We start from the raw sequence: 23,840 nt of genomic DNA, 5'->3' as shown, positions 1-23,840 counted from the left end.
CTTGGTCTCCCACGAGGGTGCAGGGGCCAAAAGACTTGGGCCATCTTCTTCTGCTTTCCCAGACCATAGCAGAGAACTGGGTCAGAAGTGGAGCACCTAGGACTCGAACCGGCATCCATATGGGATGCCAGCACTGTAGGCAGCGGCTTCACCCGCGACGCCTCAGCTTCTGGACCCTCAACTGTTCTTATCTCTTTTTCTAATTAAGGTATCACTTTCCCCCTTTCGAAAGAATAAAAACTGCTTTGGGTACTGCTTCCTAGTTTTTTAGTTGGCAATTGTATTTAATAGGCTTGTAATGCTTGATTTCTCTAATTTGTCATTGTGGCTTCTTTAAAAGCCCCTGGTGTTGGTTATGCAAACTTTAAAAATCTTAGTTTTTTATGTTTAGAATTCATATGATTGTGCATAACTGTAAAACCTTGAATATCACAAATAATGCCTTTTCTTTTGAATTGAGAATTACATGATACACTAGATATTGCATAATTAGTGAAACTAAGATATGTAATTTACCAGTAACGCACAAGAAAACCTATTACATTTAAGAGGGTATCATTGCCTAATCTGAAAAGTTCTTTAAGAATTTTTGTTAAATTCTAGTTCCTACAAATAATCTGTGATGTTTTTGCTACGATAGAGTTTGCTAATAGAAATTCAAAATGATCAGTTTGATATATGTCTGTTTTATAGGTTTTTAGTTCTGTTTAAAAACATAAAACTGAAACCTACTCTGTTCTCTATAATAAAAGATCATTTCTTCACAAGCAAACCTAAATTTCCCTCTCTAAAAATTTTCAGTTGTTCCATGTTTGGAAAGAAAGGCAGTTATCAAAGAGGAGTACACATATGGAGCTGTATGCACGCAGCAGCCCTCGCTGGCTCGCTGCCATGAGCTGTGGTTGGGAAAGCCACTCCCAGGTCTGTGCTGACGTGTGGGAGCTAGCCACCAGTCACGTGGCCAGCACTCTGGGCAGGTCTGTGCTGACGTCGTGGGAGCTAGCCACCAGTCACGTGGCCGGCACTCTGGGCAGGCCCGTGCTGACGTCGTGGGAGCTAGCCCACCAGTCACGTGGCCGGCACTCTGGGCAGGCCCGTGCTGACGTCGTGGGAGCTAGCCCACCAGTCACGTGGCCGGCACTCTGGGCAGGCCCGTGCTGACGTCATGGGAGCTAGCCCATCACGTGGCCAGCACTCTGGGCAGGCCCGTGCTGACGTCGTGGAGCTAGCCCACCAGTCACGTGGCCGGCACTCTGGGCAGGCCCGTGCTGACGTCGTGGGAGCTAGCCCACCAGTCACGTGGCCGGCACTCTGGGCAGGCCCGTGCTGACGTCGTGGGAGCTAGCCCACCAGTCACGTGGCCGGCACTCTGGGCAGGCCCGTGCTGACGTCATGGGAGCTAGCCCATCACGTGGCCAGCACTCTGGGCAGGCCCGTGCTGACGTCGTGGGAGCTAGCCCACCAGTCACGTGGCCGGCACTCTGGGCAGGCCCGTGCTGACGTCGTGGGAGCTAGCCCACCAGTCACGTGGCCGGCACTCTGGGCAGGCCCGTGCTGATGTCGTGGGAGCTCGCCCACCAGTCACGTGGCCAGCACTCTTGGTGTCATCTTCCTTTAGGCACACCACTCTTGATCTTCCCGCTCATCAGACTGTTGAGGTTCTTTATAAGCTTTGGTTTTGTTCCGTTTTCCTGCTTTTTTTCTTTCTGCTCTTTTATTGCTTCTCTTCCCTCTTCCTCTGCAGGAGAAGCAGCGCGTGCAGCAAAAACTAGACACCATGACAAAAGAGGTGTTTGAGCTCCGGGAGACACTTCTTTGGAAAGATAAAATAATTGGGGTATGAGATGAAGTTGGGCTTTGGTTGAAGCACACTAATGAAGAAGTAACAGTAGAATTTAATGTAGAGGCTCCAGAAATATCCATCATTGTGTATTTGTACAGTGTGAAGTGCAGGGCACAGAATGAGGCTTCCGTGGGAAAACCCGAGCCTTTGCTTCAGGCACTCTTCTTCCCAGCCGACTCTGGACTCATGAAGCCCACGTTTAGGGACAGTTAAAGGAAATTTTCTATTCCCCTAGGGTTCTTATTCCGAAGCAGACACAGGCATTTCAATTCTAACTCCTTGGGTAACTTGATACTCTTCTGTCGCAAGAATTTGGATGAGAAGCTAGAAGATAGGGAGTAGGGGCAGGGGAAAAGTTACAAGTCTCCTCTGGATTCTGGTGAATCAAGTAGGAAGAGGTTAAAATCGGTTTAATTATGGAAGTGGACAGGAATGTGAGACTTGCTGAAGTTGCCAGATAGTGACACAATCTCCAGCTGTAGCCACAGAGCTCCCACACGGGGCCTAGATAAGGAAAAAGTCTTCGTTGCTTTTTTGCTAAGCTCTGCTGGTGGATTCTGAAAACATCCCCTGAGTCATCTCCTGTGGCCTTTGACTGGCACGAGGCTCTGAGCTGCACTAGGAGGGCGCTCAGTCCCAGCGGCCGGAGACCTCCCCTGTGGCGAGGGGCGCAGGGCACGTGAAGAGTCTTGTTCTGCCAGGTGGCTAGAGGATGTGGCCAGGATCCCCATGAGCCCCCGAGAGAGGCCTGCACGGGAACCCTCTGGGTCACGCCCACCCTCATCAGGGGCTCCCTACCACACAGCCGGGGGCCGCCAGTATCCAGTACTTCTCAGTTCCAAGGACCCTGCCCTCACTAACAAATGGGGAAAAATACATTACTTCTTAGAGCCCCAAATTTATTTATTTAAAGATTTTATTTATTTATTTGAGAGGGAGAGTTACAGACAGTGAGAAGGAGAGATAGAGAGAAAGGTTTTCTTTCTGTTGGTTCACTCCCCAAATTGCCGCAATGGCCGGAGCTACCGAAGTCAGGAGCCAGGTGCTTCTCCCTGGTCTCCCACGCGGGTGCAGGGGCCCAAGCACTTGGGCCATCTTCTACTGCTTTCCCAGGCCATAGCAGAGAACTGGACTAGAAAAGGAGCAATCGGGACTAGAACCGGCACCCATATGGGATGTTGGCACGCAGGCAAAGGATTAACCTACTGTGCCATGGCGTCAGCCCCAAGTCCCAAATTTAAAGAATTGAAGCTGCTTTGTGTTTATCTGGTGCTTACTGAGTCTGTAAAGTTCCACCCAAATCTAGAGAGGCCGGCTGGGGGCCTCGAGACAGCTCTGCTGGGCATGGTGAAGTTGTGCTTGTGAACTACTGATGCTACTTACCGCTTCTGCTTGGGGAGCTTGACGAGAGATGTGAATGAGGGTGTGAGTCCAAGGAGGCGCTTTGAGTCACTGCCTTGAATAGGGAGCTTCCTTTAGCACAGATCTGCAGGTCCAGCACTTGTAGTTAGTGCAATTTTCTTAGTACTTGGACAGCCATAGGAAACCCCTAGGACCTTCAGTCCAAAAAGTAACTATGCTAAAGAAACAGGTGGTTTTTTGTATGGGGGGGGGGGGTGGCTATTAAAAGGGTATGCTTATGGTTAAGGTATAAATTATTCAGGGTATCTTTGTTTTATATGTTATACAATAATGTGTCCTTTTAACTTTTATTATTATTATTATTTTTTATTTTTGACAGGCAGACTGAAGTTCAGTTTTGCTTAGTTCTTCCTTCACTGAACTCAGGGGTCTTGCCTGCAGCTCTGTGGCAGTTTAAGCAGCAGGTGCCCATAAAAAGGGGAGCATGAAGCACTTTTATCTGTGAAGTGCACCCTAAGCTCTTTTTTTGTTTTTAAAGATTTATTTATTTATTTGAAAGAGTAACACACAGAAAGCGAGGGAGAGGGGTCTTCATCTGCTGGTTCACTCCCCAATTGGCCACAACGGCTGGAGCTGCGCTGATCCAAAGCCAGGAGCCAGGAGCTTCCTCTGGGTTTTCCCACATGAGTACAGAGGCCTAAGGACTTGGGCCATCTTCTACTGCTTTCCCAGGCCATAACTGAGAGCCGAATTGGAAGCGGAACAGCCGGGACTCAAACTGGTGCCCACATGGGATGCCGGCACTGCAGGCAGCAGCTTACCTGCCATGCCACACGCTGGCTCCGCATAAACTTTCTGACTAAAGATGTTTGTGCCCCAATGCAGTTATGTGGAGGATTAACCTGTTGCCCCAAAGCTCAGCCCATTGTGGCTGTCCTTTGGGTGTCTTTGATATAGTGTTTGAGGTTGGGTCAGGGATAAAGAGTTATTTAGATCTCCACAAACATGTACTTTTTGCCCTAAAAAAATTACTGTAGGAACTATTGTTGCATACAGACAGGATGATAGTTACATGGTCAGGTGATACAGAGGCTTTCAGATTATACAGCATTTTAGTGGTCTTCAGGCTTTGTGGTGAACTGGGCAGATTCATAGGATATATTTTGTTTTCCCATCTATGATTTTGGGAAGATGAAATTAAAAAGTTCAAGAGTAAAAATAAAACCCAGTGGTATAAGATGTGGAAGAAGAGCAGATATGTCGCAGCGTTTGCTGGAATTCTGTTTCAGTTGGTTTGGTGCTTTAGAGGTGTTTTGCATGTCCTGGCGGTGGTTAATGGCGAGCATGCTGTGGCGTGGTGGTGCCTGGTGTGAGTGCGTGCCGCTGTCAGTAACCAGGAATGTCTAACCCAGCGGAGAGGAACTTGGTGTCAGTGGGTGGTCTAGTACCCTACCTTGTTCTGCAGGTGTTTTCTTTGTTATTAATGTAGTGGAATCTCACAGCTACAGTGAGGTCTTAGAGTAAATGCCTACGCCAGAAACTCCAATTATTAGCTTGCAAGCAGACCTGAGACACACCCAACGGTGTGGAAATAAGTCATGGAAAGGACATTAGGTGTTGACCTTGTGGTTTGGATAAGGAAAGAGGGGACTCACCCTATGGACTATTTTTTCCACCATCCGCTGGTCTGATAGGAACATGATGCAGCCTTCATGGGACTGGATATAAAAAACTGTTTGCACGAGCTTTGCAACCAAAACTAACTGGATCCATTTTCTGGCATTTCTAAAACTTACTGTGACTTTGGACAAAAACAAATTCCTCTTTTTCAGTCTCAGTTTTCCAGTTTGTAAAATAAGGATAAGGCATAGTAGTACATTATGGGAAATGTCAAGGAGATGAAATGTGTAAGGGAGAAATTGAAATTATATCTGCTATATATGATGCAGACATATGTTATGTCTATGATATAATTTATGCCACATACATGGTACTTGTTACCACTTCTTCTTTGTTTATTCTCAAATTGGTTGCAGTATGATTATAACGATTTTTTAAAATATTCAACTATTCAGCTGTCAGTTAATGAATCAGTTGTCCTTTTTTTTTTTTTAAAGATGCATTTATTTTACAGGCCAGGTTAGAGAGAAAGAGTGACACACATGCACACACTCAATCCATCCACTGGTTCACTCCCCAATGGCCAAGACAGCTAGGGCTGGGCCAAGCCAAAACCAGTAGCCAGGAGCTTCATCTGCGTCTCCCACTTGGGTGACTGCTGCTTTTCCTAGGCACATTATCAGAGAGCTGAATCAGACGAGGAGCAGCCAGGACAAGAACCAGCGTTTATATGGGATGCTGGTGTCACGGGCGGTGGCTTTATATGCTAAGCCACAGCACCGTCCCTGCCCCGCTTCTAAACCCAGTCATCAACAGAGAAAAGTTACTTGTTGTGGTTCATCTTGACTTAATGCAATGCTGGCAGAAAAGATTAAGTATATGAAAAATATATAGAAAGGCTTTTGTAACTAGCTCGACTGTCAGATTCCTGCACAGGCTGCTTGGCATGTTTTGAAGTGTGGATCATTTTGTCACAGTCAAAGGAAATCGATATCTCACTGATGACCAAAGCATGTCCCTGCTTCGCTGTCCTCCTCAGCCCCAGCAGTTAGGGGAGTCAGGGCGTGCAGGGAATTCTTGTGTTTGTTCAGTTTGCTTGTGTTAATCTGGGTGGTAGGGGGTGTGAGCAACAGTGCTGCCGTCCGCTGGTTCACTCCCCAGGTTTCCCACGTGAGTGGTGAGAACTCAGGTACTTGAAGCATCAGCGCTGCATCCCAGGATCTGCATTAGGAGGAAGTCAGAGTCAGGAGCTCTGACGTGGGACGTGGGTGCCCCGACCAGCTTAGCCACAGGCCTACATTCTGCCCAGGGTCAGGCATTTTACCGCTGGGAACGCCAGCCTGCTTCTCCTGAGCCTCCCTGCTGTCTGGGACACGCTGGCAGTAATTGTGCTGAGTCCCCTCTCAGCGTCCACCCGTGGGATGGTGCTCGTGCTGCCCTGCTGGTTTTTAAATGAGGACATGGAGGCATGGGTGAATTAAGGATGTGCCAGGACCCGAAATCTGGATACTAAAACCCATAATTGTCCCCGCCACAGCTGGGCTCTATTCATTTTGTTTTTGTTTTTCAAAATTTGAAAATGTATCAGAAAACCAAATGAATCTTAATTGTATTTAACTAAAGTCACAGAAGTAGATTCTGGAGAATCCTTTTGAAGAGGAGTTATTTTAAATTAATTGGTATTTGAGTACTTTGCTGTAGTATTTGGCAAACAATCATACAGCCAATATTTAATTAAAATACCTTGTATATACTATTTTTCCCTGAATCTCTTATTTTTTTTAAATCAGGTATATTCTTGAATAAGTGATTTTACTTAAACATAACATATTTTGTTCACCAAGTGAAAATGTGCTGAGGAGGTCAGTAAGGAAATACTTTTAACTCTTTCTACTTTGTTCGTCTTCCTTTTGCTTTAAATTTTTTTTGATGACTGGAAGGGAACGTGTTCTTGCCAAGTTGATGCACGAGGACCACTTTCTGTGTAGACTCTTCTAGAGCTGTGTGCTCTTACACACTTGTGCTTCTTCTCTCCCTGACTGCTGGTTTCCAAGCTTTAACTGCTTCCTTGCTTTTTGATGCCCTTATCTCTGCTGGTTGGAATTAGTTACCTTTCACCTGCTCTGTTCTGTGCCGTTCTTTCCCTTGCTACCCCGCCTAAAACCAGGCCCTAGAGAAACAGAAGGAACACGCTGCCTGCCTCAGGGATGAGCGCGATGCGCTCCGAGAGGAGCTGGCTGACCTGCGGGAGACAGTGCAGACCGGAGAGGTACGTTAGCATGAGCCCGCAGCTGTCCTCTGTCTGTCTTCTCTCGTCCTGGTGCCTCTCTGTGCCACAGCCCACCAGCAGTGTCTGTTCCCCTGTTCAGATCTGGTAGGTGTTTGTTTTTCCACAGAGCTCTTTTTCACATACTGATTCTAACCAGGTTGTGCTGTGGCAAGCATGTATTGTTGCAGAGTGACCTCACAGAATTTACTGCTTTGCGTGGGCCATCGTTTGTGATGGTGTGTTTTTTCTTTCCCACAGAAACATGGTTTAGTTATAATTCCCGATGGCACTCCCAATGGTGATGTCAATCATGAACCAATGGTTGGCGCCATCACCGTTGTGTCTCAGGAAGCTGCTCAGGTCTTGGAGTCAGCAGGCGAAGGGCCACTAGGTAAGACACTGCCTGTTCTGTTGACTTGGGTTAATGTCGCCCTATCGGGCTTCCAGCTTGTCGTCAACATCCCAGCTTGGAAAATACAAACAGTGTAAGGCCTGAGACTGACCTTGACGCTTAACTGGAAGAATCCGGGCACTTTGTGTTCAGACACCTTTGGCCTTGGGGAAGTAGCAGCTGGGTCACGGTAAGTACAGCTGTGGGTCCTCTGGGCAGAAGCACCGTGGGTTTACATGAATTGCCTTTTCACTTCTGCAAACTTCCTGCAGAGACCGTCTAGCACTCCCATCCCAGGGAAGCAGTGGGCTGGCAAAACCCTTCCCACGTGTGTTTTAAGTATCTTCTCCCACTGCTTGTCCCAGAGCTCTGTAGCCCTTTGCCTGCACGTTTCTGAATGCACAAAACAGAGCAGCAGGAAGACGGACGTCAGAGGAGTGTGACATCCAGAGCAGGGTTTCTAAGCCTATGATAGTCTAAGCCTCTTAAATTCAACCTTTTCAGGGGTTAATGATACCTGCCCCTGGCAGCCACAAAGGGGGCCAACCATCGCAGCCCAGAACCCTCCACTAGAGGAAGAAAAATGACACAGATACTGTATCATCACCTCACTTTTGTTCAAGAAGAAACAGTCTTTTCCAGCTTGTGTTCATGTATGCATAGGTTGCCTGGAGGAGTATGAGACACTGTAACAGTGGAGGCTGAAAACCATTTGAAGTTAGCAAGCACAATTGTCTGATGTGCACAATTCTGGAAGTTTAATTGTAGAGCACTTCAGTGAAGCAGAGGGTGCTGGTGAGCATGAGAGATCTAGAGAACGGACCTCTCCATGTGTGGAAGCTGCCCGAGAAACCAGAACTTAGTTTGGCCCTGATCCTGATTGGTGGTGGGGGTTGGTTGGCCAAGTGTCAGCTGCTGCTTTCCTCAGCCCAAGGGGCCTATTTTAATGCAGCTTGTGAAGAAGCAGCCCTTTCGTCTGACAGGCCAGGAGCCAACCCTCAGCATCCTGCTTCCAAACCTCAGATTCGCCCTTGGACCACATCTTAGAGTTGGTCCCCTCCCCTCCCTCTGCTGGCTTTGTGGGACTTTGCCATTTGCAGCATTGTATTCCTCTGTTTTCTTTAGTCCAGCTCCCTCTTCTTCCTGTGCCTTGTCCCACTCTGTCTGCTTTATTTATTTATCTATTTTAAGATCTCTTTATCTGAAAGAGTTACACAGACAGAGAAGGAGAGACAGAGAGGCCTTCCATCTGCTGGTTCACTTCCCAATGGGCCACAACAACTGGAACTTCACTGATCCAAGCCAGGAGCCAGGAGCTTCTTCTGGGTCTTCCATGTGGGTGCAGGGACCCAAGGGCTTGGGCCATCTTCTACTGCTTTCCCAGGCCATAGCAGAGAGCTGGATTGGAAGAGGAGCAGCCAGGACTCGAACCGGCGCCCATATGGGATTCTGGCACTGCAGGCAGCGGCCCTACCTGCTGCGCCACAGCTCTGGTCCCCTCTGTCTACTTTCAGGTGCTTTGATTGCCCTCGCCGAGTCAGGGCTTGAGCTTGGGACAGCAGCCATGGCATTTGAGTTGTCTGCGTTCTGGTGAAAGCATGCAGATTTTTAAAACACGAAGCTCATCTCTTGTACTTTGGCTTGTCTTAAAGAAAGTGGGAGAATGTTTTGGGGAGCAAATGTATTTGGTGCCCCGACAAATTAAGTATTCCTCTGTAATTGCATTAAAGCCTTTATTTCTTTTGATATTCAGAGCTATAATGTAATTGATCAGATAATACTTGCTGTTTATGAATTTGAAGAATTATTTTTCATAGTTTATTATTCTTCATTACAAATTTAGTTCACAACCTTTTACATTTGTTTTAGATGTAAGGCTACGAAAACTTGCTGGGGAAAAGGAGGAGCTACTGTCACAGGTAAGAAGGTTCTTACTTGGAGGTAATATTAAGTTTAATGACATTATATTGTAAAATGTTGGCTAACTGGAATGTTTTTTAGAAAGAATTGTGCTTATTTCAAACATTGATATTCGAGTGAGATTTAAAGGATAAAAAATTCTTATTTTGCTTCTTTCCCATTTTTTAAATTTAAAGATATTCAGTCTAATAACTTCTATAGTTCTACCAAGTTTGCTGTGAAGACAGCAGTCTCCTGGGAGACTCCTTCACGCGTACTCCTGAGCATGCCTGTTCCATTCTTTAATCTGAGTCTCTTGGTGTGTGCTGTCCTCGTGTAGCTCTGTGTAGCGTGACTTGTGTTGTAGGCATTCTCTGTGGACATCCCTCTGGGGAGATGAGCTTAGCCGTCTTTCCTGTCCGATCCCAGCCATACATATGTGTCTTTCCCATTCCCATCTGCTCCTAATAAAGGAAGTGTCATTCCAGGCTGTGTATGTCATTAGAACTTTTCAGCCAGGTCCTAGGGGAGCCGTTCTGCGTTCTGAGGTCGCCTTTCACTTCTTTCACAATCACTCATTTTCTGTGAGGTGAGCACCATCTTTCCACTTGCCTGGTTCTCTACCTGCACATCACTCACTCACTGCAGAGGCGGCAGCAGCGGCTTCCATCCGCCTGATGTCTGCCGAGGCATCGGGTCATTCTGCTGGCCCCGTGTGGTGAGTCTTGGAGCAGCTGACTCCCGCTCAGACTGACGGCCTGCCTGGTGCGGGGGCATCACTGTTGCTGGCACCCAGGGGTTTCTCCTGCCTGGGATTGAGGTTCGCTTCCCTTTTCTCACTGTTATGCCCTCTATTTATTCTCGTGTTGGCACATCTTCCAGGAACTTACTGGGAAACGGGCATGTGGGCTGTGAGTCTCAGGACTGCAGGCCTGGAAGGCTGTTCACATTCCCCTGGGTAATCGTTCGGCTGCCTACAGGATTCTGGGTTGTGGTCATTTTTCCTTCAGAAGACATTTCTTCATGGTCCTCTTGCTTCTAGTATGACTGTTAAAAATTTCAAGGACATTTTAAATTTTTGAGCTTTTGGATGTGACCTGTTTTTCCCCCTTCTGGAAGCTTCTGTCCTATAGTCTTATCTCACTAGGATGGGCCTGTGTGAGGAGGAGGGAGAGTGAGAGAGAGACAGTAAGGATGGACCTGGGTGAGGAGGGGGGAGTGTGAGAGAGACAGTAAGGATGGGCCTGGGTGAGGGGGGTTTTAGAGAGACAGTAAGGATGGGCCTGGGGGAGCAGGGTTGAGGGGACAGGCAGGAACACATCCCGGCACCCCTGGGTGAGAGGTACTGCTGGAGCGGAACGGTGGTTGGGTCCAGAGGGAGTGAGCTCTGACTGTAGAGATGATCGTGTAGGAAATCAGCTGTGTAGGGACGGTGTGTAGGGATGGACTGTGGGAGTGAGTGGCTGAGGGCAGAAGGGATAGATGGCAAGGCTGTCAGCTGTAGAGGAGATCCTCTACTTAGGAACTAAGTCAGGTGGATGTCTTGACAGTACCAGTGGGAAGTGACAGTGGTGAAGGAGTGGGTGGGGCAGTGGGAGGCAGGTGGTCTATATGATGTCAAGAGGTGAGAGTAGGAAGTAGGATTTAGGATGCAGGGGAAATGGCTCGGCGACACAGAGAAAGCAAGAGGACATCTATTCTATTTGCAGGCTTGGTAGTAAAGGTGGTGGCCTTAAAACAAAAACCAGCCCAAGCCTGGGGGAGCTCCAGCAACAGCAGGATGCCAAAGGGAGACAGGTTTCTGTTGGAGCACTGGGGTGAAGGGAGTGCACAGAGAAGAGCCTGGACGGAGGGTTGTTGCCGACGGCGGCCGATCCCTCTGGAGGGTTCTAGGCACTGGGGAGGGCCAGGAGACGAAGGGTGGGGGCCGTCCAGGGCCTGTGGGAAGAGTGCAGGAAGGGAAAGCTGGCCCTTTCGAGACAGAAATCGCAGTGACGGGGATACTGGGCGAGTCCTGGTTCCCCCAAGGCAGATGGCGGTGTCTGTGTGTGTGTGTGTGTGTGTTAGAGGGCAGAGATGTCTGGGAGCGTGCACGTAGCAGAGCTCACTCCTTCCCTGTGGGAGGGGTGCCAGAATGAGTCTTAGTGCTGAGGCTTGCCCTCTGCCACTGGTGGAGATCAGAAGTGGAAAGCTACCTGTGTGTTTACAGTTATTTCTGTATACGTAAACCTGTATTTTTTAAAAAGATCTATTTTATTTTATTTGAAAGAGTTATAGGGAGAGGTAGAGAAAGAGAGAGAGAGAGAGAGAGAGGTCTTCCATCCGCTGGTTCACTCCCCAGATGGCCGCAATGGCCGGAGCTGCGCCGATCAGGGCCAAGAGCTTCCTCCGGGTCTCCCACGCTGGTGCAGGGAAAAAGCAGGTTTCAGGTTGGGGTTGGCACACTGAGTTAAGTTGCTGCATGTGATGTCGGCATCCCATATGAGTGCCAGATTGAGTCCCGGCTGCACCACTTCTAATCCAGCTCTCTGCTGTGGCCTGGGAAAGCAGCAGAAGACAGCCCAAGTGTGTGGGCCCCTGCACCCACGTTGGGGACCAGATGGAGTTCCAGACTCCTGGCTTCACGTTGGCTGAGGCCTGGTCATTGCAGCTGTGGAGTGAACCAGTGGATGGAAGACCTCTGTCTCTGTGTCTCTTCCTTCGGGGGTAGAGGTAGAGAGATCTCTGGACTTGAGCTGGCACTCATCTGTAACGGCAGCATCGCAGGCAGTGGCTTCAGCCGCCGCATCGTGATGACTGTGAATGTCTTTTTTAAAAAAATGTGTATTTAGTCCATCTGTAAAACGAAACCCCCCAAATCTAACTGCTCATGGAATTTGCGATCTTCATTAAAAATAACAGTATCCCAAAGATGCGCTTTTCCCTAGACATAGACAACTAATAAAATGTGGTTCTTGGGCTCACTCCTTTGGATATGTGTCCACAGCTTCTCTCTAGCACCTAGTTTGCATGACTGAATAATCTGAGTGGCTGATAACGATGATCTGCCTTGTTCCATGACAGGACCACTCTGGTATGTGTCCGCCTCCTCTGAGAGACTGGAGCTTGCTGATGACCTGGGTTTGCGTTTCAGGTTAGGAAGCTGAAGCTGCAGTTAGAGGAGGAACGGCAGAAGTGCTCCAGGAGCGACGGCACGGCCGGCGACCTGGCGGGACTGCAGAACGGCTCCGACCTGCAGCTGATCGAGATGCAGAGTAGGTGCGGGGCAGACCTGTCCCAGAGGGGCCGCGCCTTCTCCTCAGGAGGAGCTCTTGTGTGGATGGCCGGTCCTGGGCTGGAGAGACAGCTGTCGCGGCCTGTGCGCTCTGGTGGATGGGAGGAGGAACTCACTGCTCTGCTCTCCTTGGCACATTTACCCCAGGACCCTTTAGCGAGTAGGGTAGTGCTCTGGCAGCCCGACACTGTCTTCTCCACGCCGTGCGTCTGCCATCCTCCAGGCCCTGCAGCGGCGCCCCCAGTGCGCGGCTGCTGTGGAATTCACCTCGGCCAGTGGAGGGGTGTGTCTGCAACTCACTCACACTGCTGTGGAGTTTCAGGATTCTCCTAGACGTATTCTCCTTAGCCCAGTTCATCCTTATTGGATGGAATTTCAAACACGGCCAGAGTCTAGCCTGTTCAGTTCACCAGGCTATTCCAGTTTTTCTCCCCCATATGATATTTTTAAATGTTCATTGTAGTCACACAATTTTCCATAGGAGGGAAACTGCAGCAGCCATTCATACATAAATAGCTTTTTATTTTATTTTATTTTTTATTTTTTGACAGGCAGAGTGGACAGTGAGAGGGAAAGACAGAGAGAAAGGTCTTCCTTTTTGCCGTTGGTTCACCCTCCAATGGCCGCTGTGGCCGGCGCATCGTGCTGATCCAAAGCCAGGAGCCAGGTGCTTCTCCTGGTCTCCCATGCAGGTGCAGGGCCCAAGCACTTGGGCCATCCTCCACTGCCTTCCCGGGCCATAGCAGAGAGCTGGCCTGGAAGAGGGGCAACCGGGATAGAATCCAGCGCCCCGACCGGGACTAGAACCCAGGGTGCCAGCACAGCAAGGCGGAGGATTAGCCTGTTGAGCCGCAGTGCCGGCCCATAAATAGCTTTTGATAATGGTTACATGTAATTCATGGATGGGAATACTTTTCCACATTGAATAGTGACCCATTTTCAAATGTTGGTTACTCTGTATTCTTTTCATCTGAATATTCTTTTTTTTTTTTTTAAATCTTTCACATTTAACTTCTATTATTTGTATTTGATGCATTTTCTTTTAAAAAAAGATTTATCTATTTTTCTGAAAGAGTTACAAAGAGTGGAGAGGCAGAGAGAGAGAGGTCTTCCATCCACTGGTTCACTCCCCAGTTGGCTGCAACGGCCGGAGCTGCACTGATCCGAAGCCAGGAGCCAGGAGCTTCTCCAGGTCTCCCGCGCGGGTGCAGCGGCCCAAGGACTTGGGCCTTTCTCCACTGCTTTCCCAGGCTACGGCAGAGAGCTGGATCGGAAGAGGAGCAGCGCCCGTATGGGATACCGGCACCTCAGGCCAGGGCGTTAACCCGCTGTGCCACAGTGCTGGCCCCTCATCTGGATATTCTGAGTTAGGCTGAATAGAAAGCACTTCCTCCCTTAAGGTTTATTTATTTCTTTGTTTTTAAGAAAACACTCCAAGACAGAGCGAGCTCCCATCTCCTGGCTTACTCCCTGGGCCTGGGCCGTGCGGAGGCTGGGAGCTGGGAGCTCAGTCTGGTCTTTCACCCGGGGCAGAAAGCCAGCTACTTGGCACATCCTTGCTGCCTCCCGGCGGGAAGCCGGATTTAACAGCGGGGTTGAGACTTGAACCCGGGCACTCTGAAATGGGATGGGAGGGTCTTAACTGCCGGGCAAAACACCTGCCCCTTAAAAAGACAGCATATTATGACTTATTAATAATTGCTTTTGAGGTTACTGTTACTTCCTCTGGATGCTTACGACATTTCCTGACGAACGTTCCATTCTCAAATATCATTTCAGTGTTGAGGGTAGATGAAGACAGGGACATGACAGGAGGCAGGCTGACTGGTCTGGAAGCTGTGAGGGTGAGCAGGAACCAGCACAATGGCTGACAGAAGGCAGGGGGAGATTTATGTTTGAAAAATGCTTGTTTATTTTCATCTACTTGAAAGGCAGAGCGAGAGCAAGAAGAGTTTGAGATCTGTTCACTGGCTCTCTCTCTCTCAGTGTCTGCAACAACGGGGGCTAATCCAGGCTGTGCATGCATGCTGGGGCCCTGTGCTCGTGCACATCTCCCACGTGGGAGCCGGGGCCCTGTGCTCGTGCACATCTCCCACGTGGGAGCCGGGGCCCTGTGCTCCGTGCACATCTCCCACGTGGGAGCCGGGGCCCTGTGCTCGTGCACATCTCCCACGTGGGAGCCGGAGCCCTGTGCTCGTGCACATCTCCCACGTGGGAGCTGGGAGCCCTGTGCTCGTGCACATCTCCCACGTGGGAGCCGGGGCCCTGTGCTCGTGCACATCTCCCACGTGGGAGCCGGAGCCCTGTGCTCGTGCACATCTCCCACGTGGGAGCTGGGAGCCCTGTGCTCGTGCACATCTCCCACGTGGGAGCCGGGGCCCTGTGCTCGTGCACATCTCCCACGTGGGAGCCGGGGCCCTGTGCTCGTGCACATCTCCCACGTGGGAGCCGGGAGCCCTGTGCTCGTGCACATCTCCCACGTGGGAGCCGGGAGCCCTGTGCTCGTGCACATCTCCCACGTGGGAGCCGGGGCCCTGTGCTCGTGCACATCTCCCACGTGGGAGCCGGGGCCCTGTGCTCGTGCACATCTCCCACGTGGGAGCCGGGGCCCTGTGCTCCGTGCACATCTCCCACGTGGGAGCCGGGGCCCTGTGCTCCGTGCACATCTCCCACGTGGGAGCTGGGGCCCTGTGCTCCGTGCACATCTCCCACGTGGGAGCCGGGGCCCTGTGCTCGTGCACATCTCCCACGTGGGAGCCGGGGCCCTGTGCTCGTGTACATCTCCCACGTGGGAGCCGGGGCCCTGTGCTCGTGCACATCTCCCACGTGGGAGCCGGGGCCCTGTGCTCGTGCACATCTCCCACGTGGGAGCCGGGGCCCTGTGCTCCGTGTACATCTCCCACGTGGGAGCCGGGGCCCTGTGCTCGTGTACATCTCCCACGTGGGAGCCGGGGCCCTGTGCTCGTGTACATCTCCCACGTGGGAGCCGGGGCCCTGTGCTCGTGTACATCTCCCACGTGGGAGCCGGGGCCCTGTGCTCGTGTACATCTCCCACGTGGGAGCCGGGGCCCTGTGCTCGTGTACATCTCCCACGTGGGAGCCGGGGCCCTGTGCTCCGTGCACATCTCCCACGTGGGAGCCGGGGCCCTGTGCTCCGTGCACATCTCCCACGTGGGAGCCGGGGCCCTGTGCTCGTGCACATCTCCCACGTGGGAGCCGGGGCCCTGTGCTCGTGTACATCTCCCACGTGGGAGCCGGGGCCCTGTGCTCGTGCACATCTCCCACGTGGGAGCCGGGGCCCTGTGCTCGTGCACATCTCCCACGTGGGAGCCGGGGCCCTGTGCTCCGTGCACATCTCCCACGTGGGAGCCGGGAGCCCTGTGCCCACCCCCTGGGGTAGATTTGCAGATTGCAGTGGAATCACATTGAGGGGGACGGGGCACCGTCTGTGTGCCTGCCTCCTAGAGCAGCTGACTGTGGAAGACTGCTGTTTGCAGGAGGGAGGAGCGGGGAGCAAGGAGCTGGGCAGGACTAGAAGCTTGTGCCTGACCACTAAGGACCAGAGTAAGCAGCCCCCTTAGACCAGAGGCCAGCAAAGAGGCCCAGGCAGCTGGTGGCTCAAGGCTGTGCCTTGGTTGCTCCACACGCTGCCGTGGAACAGTTTCAAAATGAACATGAAATGGGCCGGTGCCGTGGCTCACTAGGCTAATCCTCCGCCTGCGGCGCCGGCACACCAGGTTCTAGTCCCGGTCGGGGCGCTGGATTCTGTCCCGGTTGCCCCTCTTCCAGGCCAGCTCTCTGCTGTGGCCCGGGAGTGCAGTGGAGGATGGCCCAAGTGCTTGGGCCCTGCACCCGCATGGGAGACCAGGAGGAAGCACCTGGTTCCTGGCTTCGGATTGGTGCAGCGCCAGCTGTAGCAGCCATTTGGGGGGTGACCAATGGAAGGAAGACCTTTCTCTCCTTTCCTTTCCTTTTCCTTTTCCTTTTCCTTTCCTTCTCTCACTGTCTAATTCTGCCTATCCAAAAAAAAAAAAAAAAAAAGAGAGAGAACATGAAATGACTGAGTCAGGGGACTTCCACTTCTGAAAACAGAAAGCAATGGGTGGTTTGGAGAGAAGGGAGAGCACATTTTGATAATCAATAGGTTAACTTGGGTAAGATTTAAAAAATAAAATCTGAAGCCTCTGTTTTAGAGCTTAGCAATAGGAATGGTTCTCCTCACTGTCAGAGCAGTTTTTGGGGGGGCTAGTCTTACGTGTAGGGTGCCAATAAATGTCCAGTTAGGAAAACTTCGTACTGAAGATGACGTTCATAGGTAGGTGTAACCTTGGTCATGTGGAAATGCGGAAACATTTTTAAGTTGTGTTAATTTGAATATTTCCCGTTAGGTTAGATTGGGTTTATTTCCTATAAGCCTTAATGATTCTATAGTTATTACAGAGGATGCTCTTTGTTAGATTTGGATTTCTAGAGGGAATTATTGTATCTCCATGAGTTCTAAACTTCTCATGTAAGTGACTGATGAGTTAGGTCGTACATCCAGGGCTTTCTAGCTCAACTCATTACATTTGGTCACACGTTGGTGGAAAGCACTTGTTTCAGCCAGTATTCAGTACATATCATGTGCAAAGCACTTGGCTGGGTACAGAGGTTTAGGAGGGCTAATCAGGGCCCTTCTTACACACACACACACACACACACAGTATTTTAAAAGCCTGGCAAATATAAAGAAGATTGCAGACAAAATTTAACAAGGGAAAGTGAAGTCACAGTTAACTAAGGAGAGTCATGGAGGAACTACAAATTGAGCAAGGCCTTGAAGGTCAGTTAGGAATCAAGATGAGGTAAAAGGGCACTTGAGGCACGAGAGAGCAGACACAAAACTGGGAGACAGGAGGGACAGGACTGGGTTCAGGGAACCAGGGCCCCATGGGCTCGGAGGCACTGCGGGCCACAGGGCTGCAGAGAAGGCTGGCAGGCCCCTGTCCAAGTTCTGCTCCTACACGTCTTGGGGTAAAGGATGAATTTAATTTAGTTTTCTCTCCTCTCCTCTCCTCTCCTCTCCTCTCCTCTCCTCTCCTCTCCTCTCCTCTCCTCTCCTCTCCTCTCCTCTCCTCTCCTCTCCTCTCCTCTCCTCTCCTCTCCTCTCCTCTCCTCCCCTCCCCTCCCCTCCCCTCCCCTCCCCTCCCCTCTCCCCTCCCTTCTCCCCCCCTCCTTTCCTCTTCTTTTCTCTTTTCTCTTTCCTCTCTCCTTTTTCCTCCTTCCCTCCCTCCCTCCCTCCCTTCCTCCCTTCCTTCCTTCCTGTCTGTCTTAGAGGTCTTCCATCCCCTGGTTCACTCCCCTAATGGCCAGAGCTGGGCCAGTCCAAAACCAGTAGCCAGGAGCTTCTTGTGGGGGGTCTCCCACCTGGGTGGCAGGGACCTCTGCTGCTTTCCCAGGCACGTTAGCAGGGAGCTGGATTGGAAGTGGAGTAGCCAGGACTCGAATCAGCGCTCATAATGGATGCCAGTATCACAGGTCGTACAGAACAGAAGGGCTGTGAGTTCTGTGTGCATTGTATTCCCTAGTCGTGTGTGCACGTCCCTGAGTCTCAGGGGGCACCATTGCCTGACGGTCCACAGGTATATCTGGGACATGACCACTGTTCATTTTTATTTTCTGTTCTAGGAGATGCCAATAGACAAATTAGTGAATACAAATTTAAGCTTTCAAAAGCAGAACAGGACATAACCACCTTGGAGCAAAGTGTGAGTACTGCTTCTGCGTGATACCAAGTGATTTAAATTCCCTTTAAAATGCATTTGCTTTGCGCTTCTAAGTGGCTCACCCTCTATGTGCCCGGATTTCCGTGGGCTCTCTTTGCAGTTGTATAAAAGCTGTCTCAAAACTCTGTCTCTATTAACATAGGAAAACCCCACAGAGCACCTGGTAGGGCTGCACCCTGCCATTTTCTCTGGGAACATAGGAAACGAACTAGGATTGTTTTTGTAGGTTTTCCAAGAGATTCAAGCTCATAGTTTATGAGAGAACTTCTTAGTCTGAGTTTCACAGTTTAAAAATGTTTCCTTTCAGTGAGTTTCCTGCCCCCGTGTTACTGTCCCTTCAACAATGCGGTCACCCTAGAACTGAATGTGGGAAATTGGCCCACTTGCGCTCCTCTCTGGGGACGCTTGCTAACGCAGACAGCAGACTCACCCGCAGGGGCCTGTGTCAGATGAGGCGGACTTTGGGACGACACCGTGTTTCCCTCCGGGCTGTGAGAACGTGCTGGCTGCTCGTGTCCGGTTCTGCTAACGGGCCGTGTGCTCTGCCTGCAGATCGGCCGGCTCGAGGGGCAGGTGCTGCGCTACAGAACTGCTGCTGAGAACGCGGAGAAGGTGGAGGATGAGCTCAAAGCGGAAAAGCGGAAGCTGCAGCGCGAGGTACTTGTTCTAGTGCTTCCTAAAAGGAAGTTTCCTCTGGAAATGAAGGCTTGCTGCACAGTAATGTAGCCCCGGGGCCGGTCCACGGCAGCAGAGGTGGAGTGACGGTTTGTGTGGGTCCTGGACCTGCACGGTGACTGACGTTTGCTGTCGGGCTTTGCACAGTTGGGCTCTAAGTAGAAAGTCGTTCCTTTAGCTTTGTCCAGACGCGGTTTCTGACTTGTGTGCTTTGAGCAGACAGTCCTCGGTGTCGTTTTCACACCTGTAGCTGACGGGCAAGAAAGCACGAGGCTGGTGGGGCCTCACCAGGCCACCGCACGTGCAGGGCTTCCGTTGCCCCACGTGCACGCAGGGCGGCAGGGCGGCAGGGCGGCAGGGGGCCTTGTTCTGACCGTGCCGTGACCGCGCTCCTCTGTCTGCAGCTGCGCACAGCGCTGGACAAGATCGAGGAGATGGAGATGACCAACAGCCACCTGGCCAAGCGCCTGGAGAAGATGAAGGCCAACAGGACAGCTCTGCTGGCCCAGCAGTAGGGGGCCCCGAGGGGCTGATGCTTTTGTACATGGACACAGACCCCTTCCAGTACTGTTTTGAGTTTTGTCATTAAAACAGCCACCTTTGTATTTTATAATTTATGAGAGAATGAAGCAGGCTTGGATCTTCACAAATGAAGACTTTGGATTTTGTTTCTAGTTTGACTTTAGACTCGGACCTGGTCCGTGCGGTTTTATTTTGTATTTGCATAATCCTAGAGTCGAGTTTCCTCAGCATTCCCCCTGCCTCAGTGGTGGGCACTCGGGGCCGCGGCACGGGCCCTGGAGGACAGAGCAGGAGCCCTCGGGACACACAAGTGCCTTCCCCCGGCAGCCCGCGGTGATCCGTGCTCACGAGGCGGCGCCCTGAATGTCGGCGTTCCACTGCAGAGAAGCTACGCGGCCACGGTGGGGAATCGTCAACTAAATTTGTATGTTTGGAGGAAAAAGCCTTTTTTGTAAAATATTTAAATTTATATAAGAAAATGACAGAAAATGACCCGGGGAGTGTACAGAAAACTTGCTCTGTTGGATGGGGCAGGAGACGCCCAAGGCCTGACACGCGTCAGCCGTGGCACACACCTTGTCCGTCTGCTGCTCCCTGTGGAATGAGCCCCCAGAGAAGCCCGGGGCAGGGAGGGGCAGGGCAGGTAGCTGGGAAATGTGCCGGAAAAGTCTATTAAATACACACTTTTGCCCACCAGGACTGGCTACTGACACATTCATTTTGTTACAGGAGCCTTCAAAACAAGTCATGTAGCCCGTCTGTCTCGCCCCGCTTCCTCTCCCTCAAGGGCAAACACTGGAATGCAGAACTGCTGTGAAGACCCTGAGCTCATCAGTACAGGTTCCCAGGTTGCCAGGGCAGCAGGCGTGTGTCACCGAGCGTGGCCCCTGGGCAGCATCCGCGCTCCTCTGGTGTTCTCAGCATCAGAGTGGCCTTGTGGAATGACTACTGCGCCTTCAGAAGACATATATAAGGGGCAAGCCATCCAATGAATGAGGGCCACTTCGATGCGAGACCAGATACTAAAGTTAGCAAAAGTGAATGGTCTCTAGTAACTGCTCCCTTTGGAATGATGAGTTGGCCTTTGTTTTCAAAATACAGAAACCGGGTTCCCCAGTTGAGATGGTTCCCTGCCCACTGTGCCTCTGGTAGGAACAGTTCTGTGGCTGCAAGTGGGCGAGAGGCGGTCTGGGTGCAGCTCCCCGGCCATGCCTCTCGCAGCCCACACGGCACGGCCCAGCCAGAGGCCTTGCAAGCTCCTCCCACCCCGGCGTGCTAGCTGATGGGCCCTCACCTTTGCTGTCACTCTAACAGGAGCGCGTCTTGCTCCTGTGGCACAGCGCGCACATCTCTCCATTACGGTGTGCCAGCCTCTTCCAGGTCAGAGCGCTGTTTCTTCATAAGGGATTCTGTTATCTTCCAAGTGGAGCAGCAGAGACTCAAACCAGCTTTCATATGGGACGCAGGCGGAGGCCTAACCCACCAGCCACAGCTCCAGACCCAGGCTAGTCCTGAGGTAGCTTATTTTGGCAGTCAGTAGTGTAAGTTTGTATTTTTACAGCATCCTTCAAACAAGAATCTCAAAGCTTTTAAACTTTGGGTTTGTGTGTAATACTTGCACATTTTCAGGAGTGTAATGCAACATTTCAGTACATGAATGTTAGCATAAACTGACCATGCGCCAAACAACCAACATGTCCTTCTCCTTATTTTGCCTTGTGCTAAGAGTTTACCGGCTCCTCGGTTGCCATTCTTTATAGAGAGCCTGGTACCTCCTTGGGAGCAGTCGTCACCCCACTGCACTGCAAGGCACTGGAACCCTTCAGTTTTCTCTTCCTTTGCATCCTTGTCTGGTTTTGGGAGCGAGGTAATCGTGGCCTCAGGGAACATGCTGGAAAGGTCTCCTCCCTTTCAGTTAAATATTTATTTGTTTATTTGAAAGGCAGAGTTACAGAGAGGCAGAGAGAGAGAGGTCTTCCATCCGCTGGTTCACTCCCCAGATGGCCACACGGCCAGAGCTGTGCCAATCCAAAGCCAGGAGCCAGGAGCTTCTTCCTGGTCTCCCACCTGGTTGCAGGGGCCCAAGCACCTGGGCCATCCTCCACTGCTTTCCCAGGCCACAGCAGAGAGCTGGATCGGAAGTGGAGCAGCCAGAACTCGAAGTGCACACGGTGGCTTTACCCGCTGTGCCACAGCATCAACCCCGTTTATAATTTCTTATGTGGTTGTTTATTACCATCAACTGTACTCTTAGTACTGCTTTTGCTGTGTTCCTTAAACTTTGGGATGTTGTGTGTTTCATTCTCATTAGTTTTCAGGCATTTTAAGATTTCCCAGTCTTCATTCAGGACCATGTCCAGTCTCCATGTATTTGTAACTTCTAGTTTTGATATCTAATTTTACTCTGTTACGGTCAGAGGAGATATAGGATTTCTGTTTTTGATAATTTGTGAACCCTGTTTTGTGGCTCACGACATTTCTGTTCTTGAAGCTGCTCCCTGCGCTGTGAGAAGCTGTCCTGTGCAGTGGGTGGAGTGTTGCGCACGTCTGCCAGGTCTGTGTGTTCCGCAGTGCACTTGAACTCGGCTGTATCTTTGCTGCCTTCTCAGGGATCAGTTTGTTGACAAGAGTGGAGTGTTGTCCTAATGCAGCTTACCCCTCCCTGGAGATCAGCTGCTGTGTTCCATCAAACCAGGCGCTCTGGCATGGGCAGAATCATCCTGTTTTCTCGTTGAACTGATCCCTTCGTTATGTGGTGACCACTCTGTCTCTCTCTTTATAGTTTCTGTTTTAATGTCTGTTTTGTCTGACATCCCCAGAGCCACTCCTCACCTTTGGTTTCTGCGTGCAGGACACGATTTTCCTTTTCTTTCACTTTCAGTTTGTGTGTGTCTTTACTGGTGAAGTGAGTTTCTTGTAGACAGTGTACTACTGGTCTTACTTTTTTAATCCCTTCAGCCAGTCTGTGTATTTCAGTCAGGGAATTTAGTTCATTTCCATTCAGAGTTACTCCTGATAGTAACGGCGTAGTCTTGTCACTTTCTTTCCTTTTCGGATGTCCATTGTTCTGGTGGGTTATACTTTCACGTGTCTTCACCATGGTAGTTTCTGTCTGTAGGATGTTACCCTTAAGCATCTTCGTGAAGCTGCTCTGGGGAACGCCTTCTCTGCTTGCCGTGGAGTCTGTGTCTCCTTCAGGTATGGAGGTTAGCTTCACTGGGCTCACTGTTCTCGGCTGGTGGTCTTTTTAGCACTCGGAACACATCATCCTGTTTCCTCCTGGCCTCTACACTATTTGATGAAGAATCTGTTACTCGAGTGGGGTTCCCTTAGAAGTGATCTGGCACTGTTGTCAATTTAGAATTCTGTGTCGTACCTTACATTTTATTTATTTTCATTTTATTTGAACGTTAGAGGTACAGAGATCTTTGGTTGCTGGTTTACTCCTAAATGCTCATAATAGCCAAGGCTGAGCCAAGCTGAAGTCAGGAGCCTGGGAAAACTCAATCTGGGTCTCCCATGTGGGTGACAGGGCCCAAGCACTTGAGCCGTCACCTGCTGCCTCCCCCCCTGCACGTTGGCAGGAAGCTGGATTGGAAGAGAAGCAGTTGGCACTAAAACTGGATCTGCCAGAAGTTAGCCTGAAACTAAACAATAGTGCGTTCCTTTGGAGCGTCACATCGCCTTGTTGTTTTCCTATTTTTTTGTGCCCCTCTGTTGATTTTTGCACATCTGGTGGATCCGTGGAGAAGCAGCACTGGGACATGGGAGGCAGACATCCCAAGCAGCAGTGTGACCATTTGTGTTGTACATTTAAGTTCAACTACAGTGTGTTGTGATGGTGTTTTCTGGTCTTGTCCATGTGAAGTCCTGTGGGCCGTCTGTATTTGGATGTCTGTATCTCTGTCCATCCAGATTGGGGCATGTTTGGCTATCATGTCAATAAAGAGGTGTTCTGTGCCTTTACTCTTCTCTCCCTCAAGAATCCCTACTAAAAGGATAGTATTTAAGGTATTCCACAGATAATAGAGGCTGTCTTCATTTTTTTTCCCCGATTCGGGTATTTCAGAGTCCCTGTCTTGTTTGTTTTGCTTTATCTAGACTGGTGTTGAGGCTTTCAACTGTATTTTCTGTCTGACTTACTAAGTTCTTCATCTCTAGATTTGTTCGGTTCTGACTGTCAATATCGTACCTCCCCAGGTATCTTCATTATCACTCCT

The 23,840-nt window shown here is 50.5% G+C and overlaps 1 protein-coding gene across 14 annotated transcripts in view; it reads left to right on the top strand.

Annotated features, from left to right (window-relative positions):
• Nucleotides 1-20,319, top strand: part of LRRFIP2 (LRR binding FLII interacting protein 2) — a 143,281-nt gene extending 122,962 nt beyond the window's left edge. For 10 of the 14 annotated variants that reach the window (XM_062216024.1, XM_062216013.1, XM_062215997.1 and 7 more), the window contains 8 exons: nt 1,745-1,837; nt 6,993-7,094; nt 7,353-7,485; nt 9,355-9,404; nt 12,518-12,638; nt 18,326-18,405; nt 18,976-19,080; nt 19,503-20,319. In XM_062216024.1, coding sequence (XP_062072008.1) covers nt 1,745-1,837; nt 6,993-7,094; nt 7,353-7,485; nt 9,355-9,404; nt 12,518-12,638; nt 18,326-18,405; nt 18,976-19,080; nt 19,503-19,613 — 795 coding nt within the window. In that variant the 3' untranslated portion in view covers nt 19,614-20,319. The remainder of the gene's footprint in view (nt 1-1,744; nt 1,838-6,992; nt 7,095-7,352; nt 7,486-9,354; nt 9,405-12,517; nt 12,639-18,325; nt 18,406-18,975; nt 19,081-19,502) is intronic. The other 4 variants (XM_062216045.1, XM_062216039.1, XM_062216084.1 and 1 more) reach the window with 1 other exon arrangement.
• Nucleotides 20,320-23,840: the final 3,521 nt, after the last annotated feature.

Source organism: Lepus europaeus, chromosome 2 (assembly GCF_033115175.1).
Source record: "Lepus europaeus isolate LE1 chromosome 2, mLepTim1.pri, whole genome shotgun sequence".
Classification (NCBI taxonomy): Eukaryota; Metazoa; Chordata; class Mammalia; order Lagomorpha; family Leporidae; genus Lepus; species Lepus europaeus.
The sequence above is the reverse complement of the archived record's forward strand: the minus strand, read 5'-3'. Positions and strand labels throughout refer to the sequence as shown.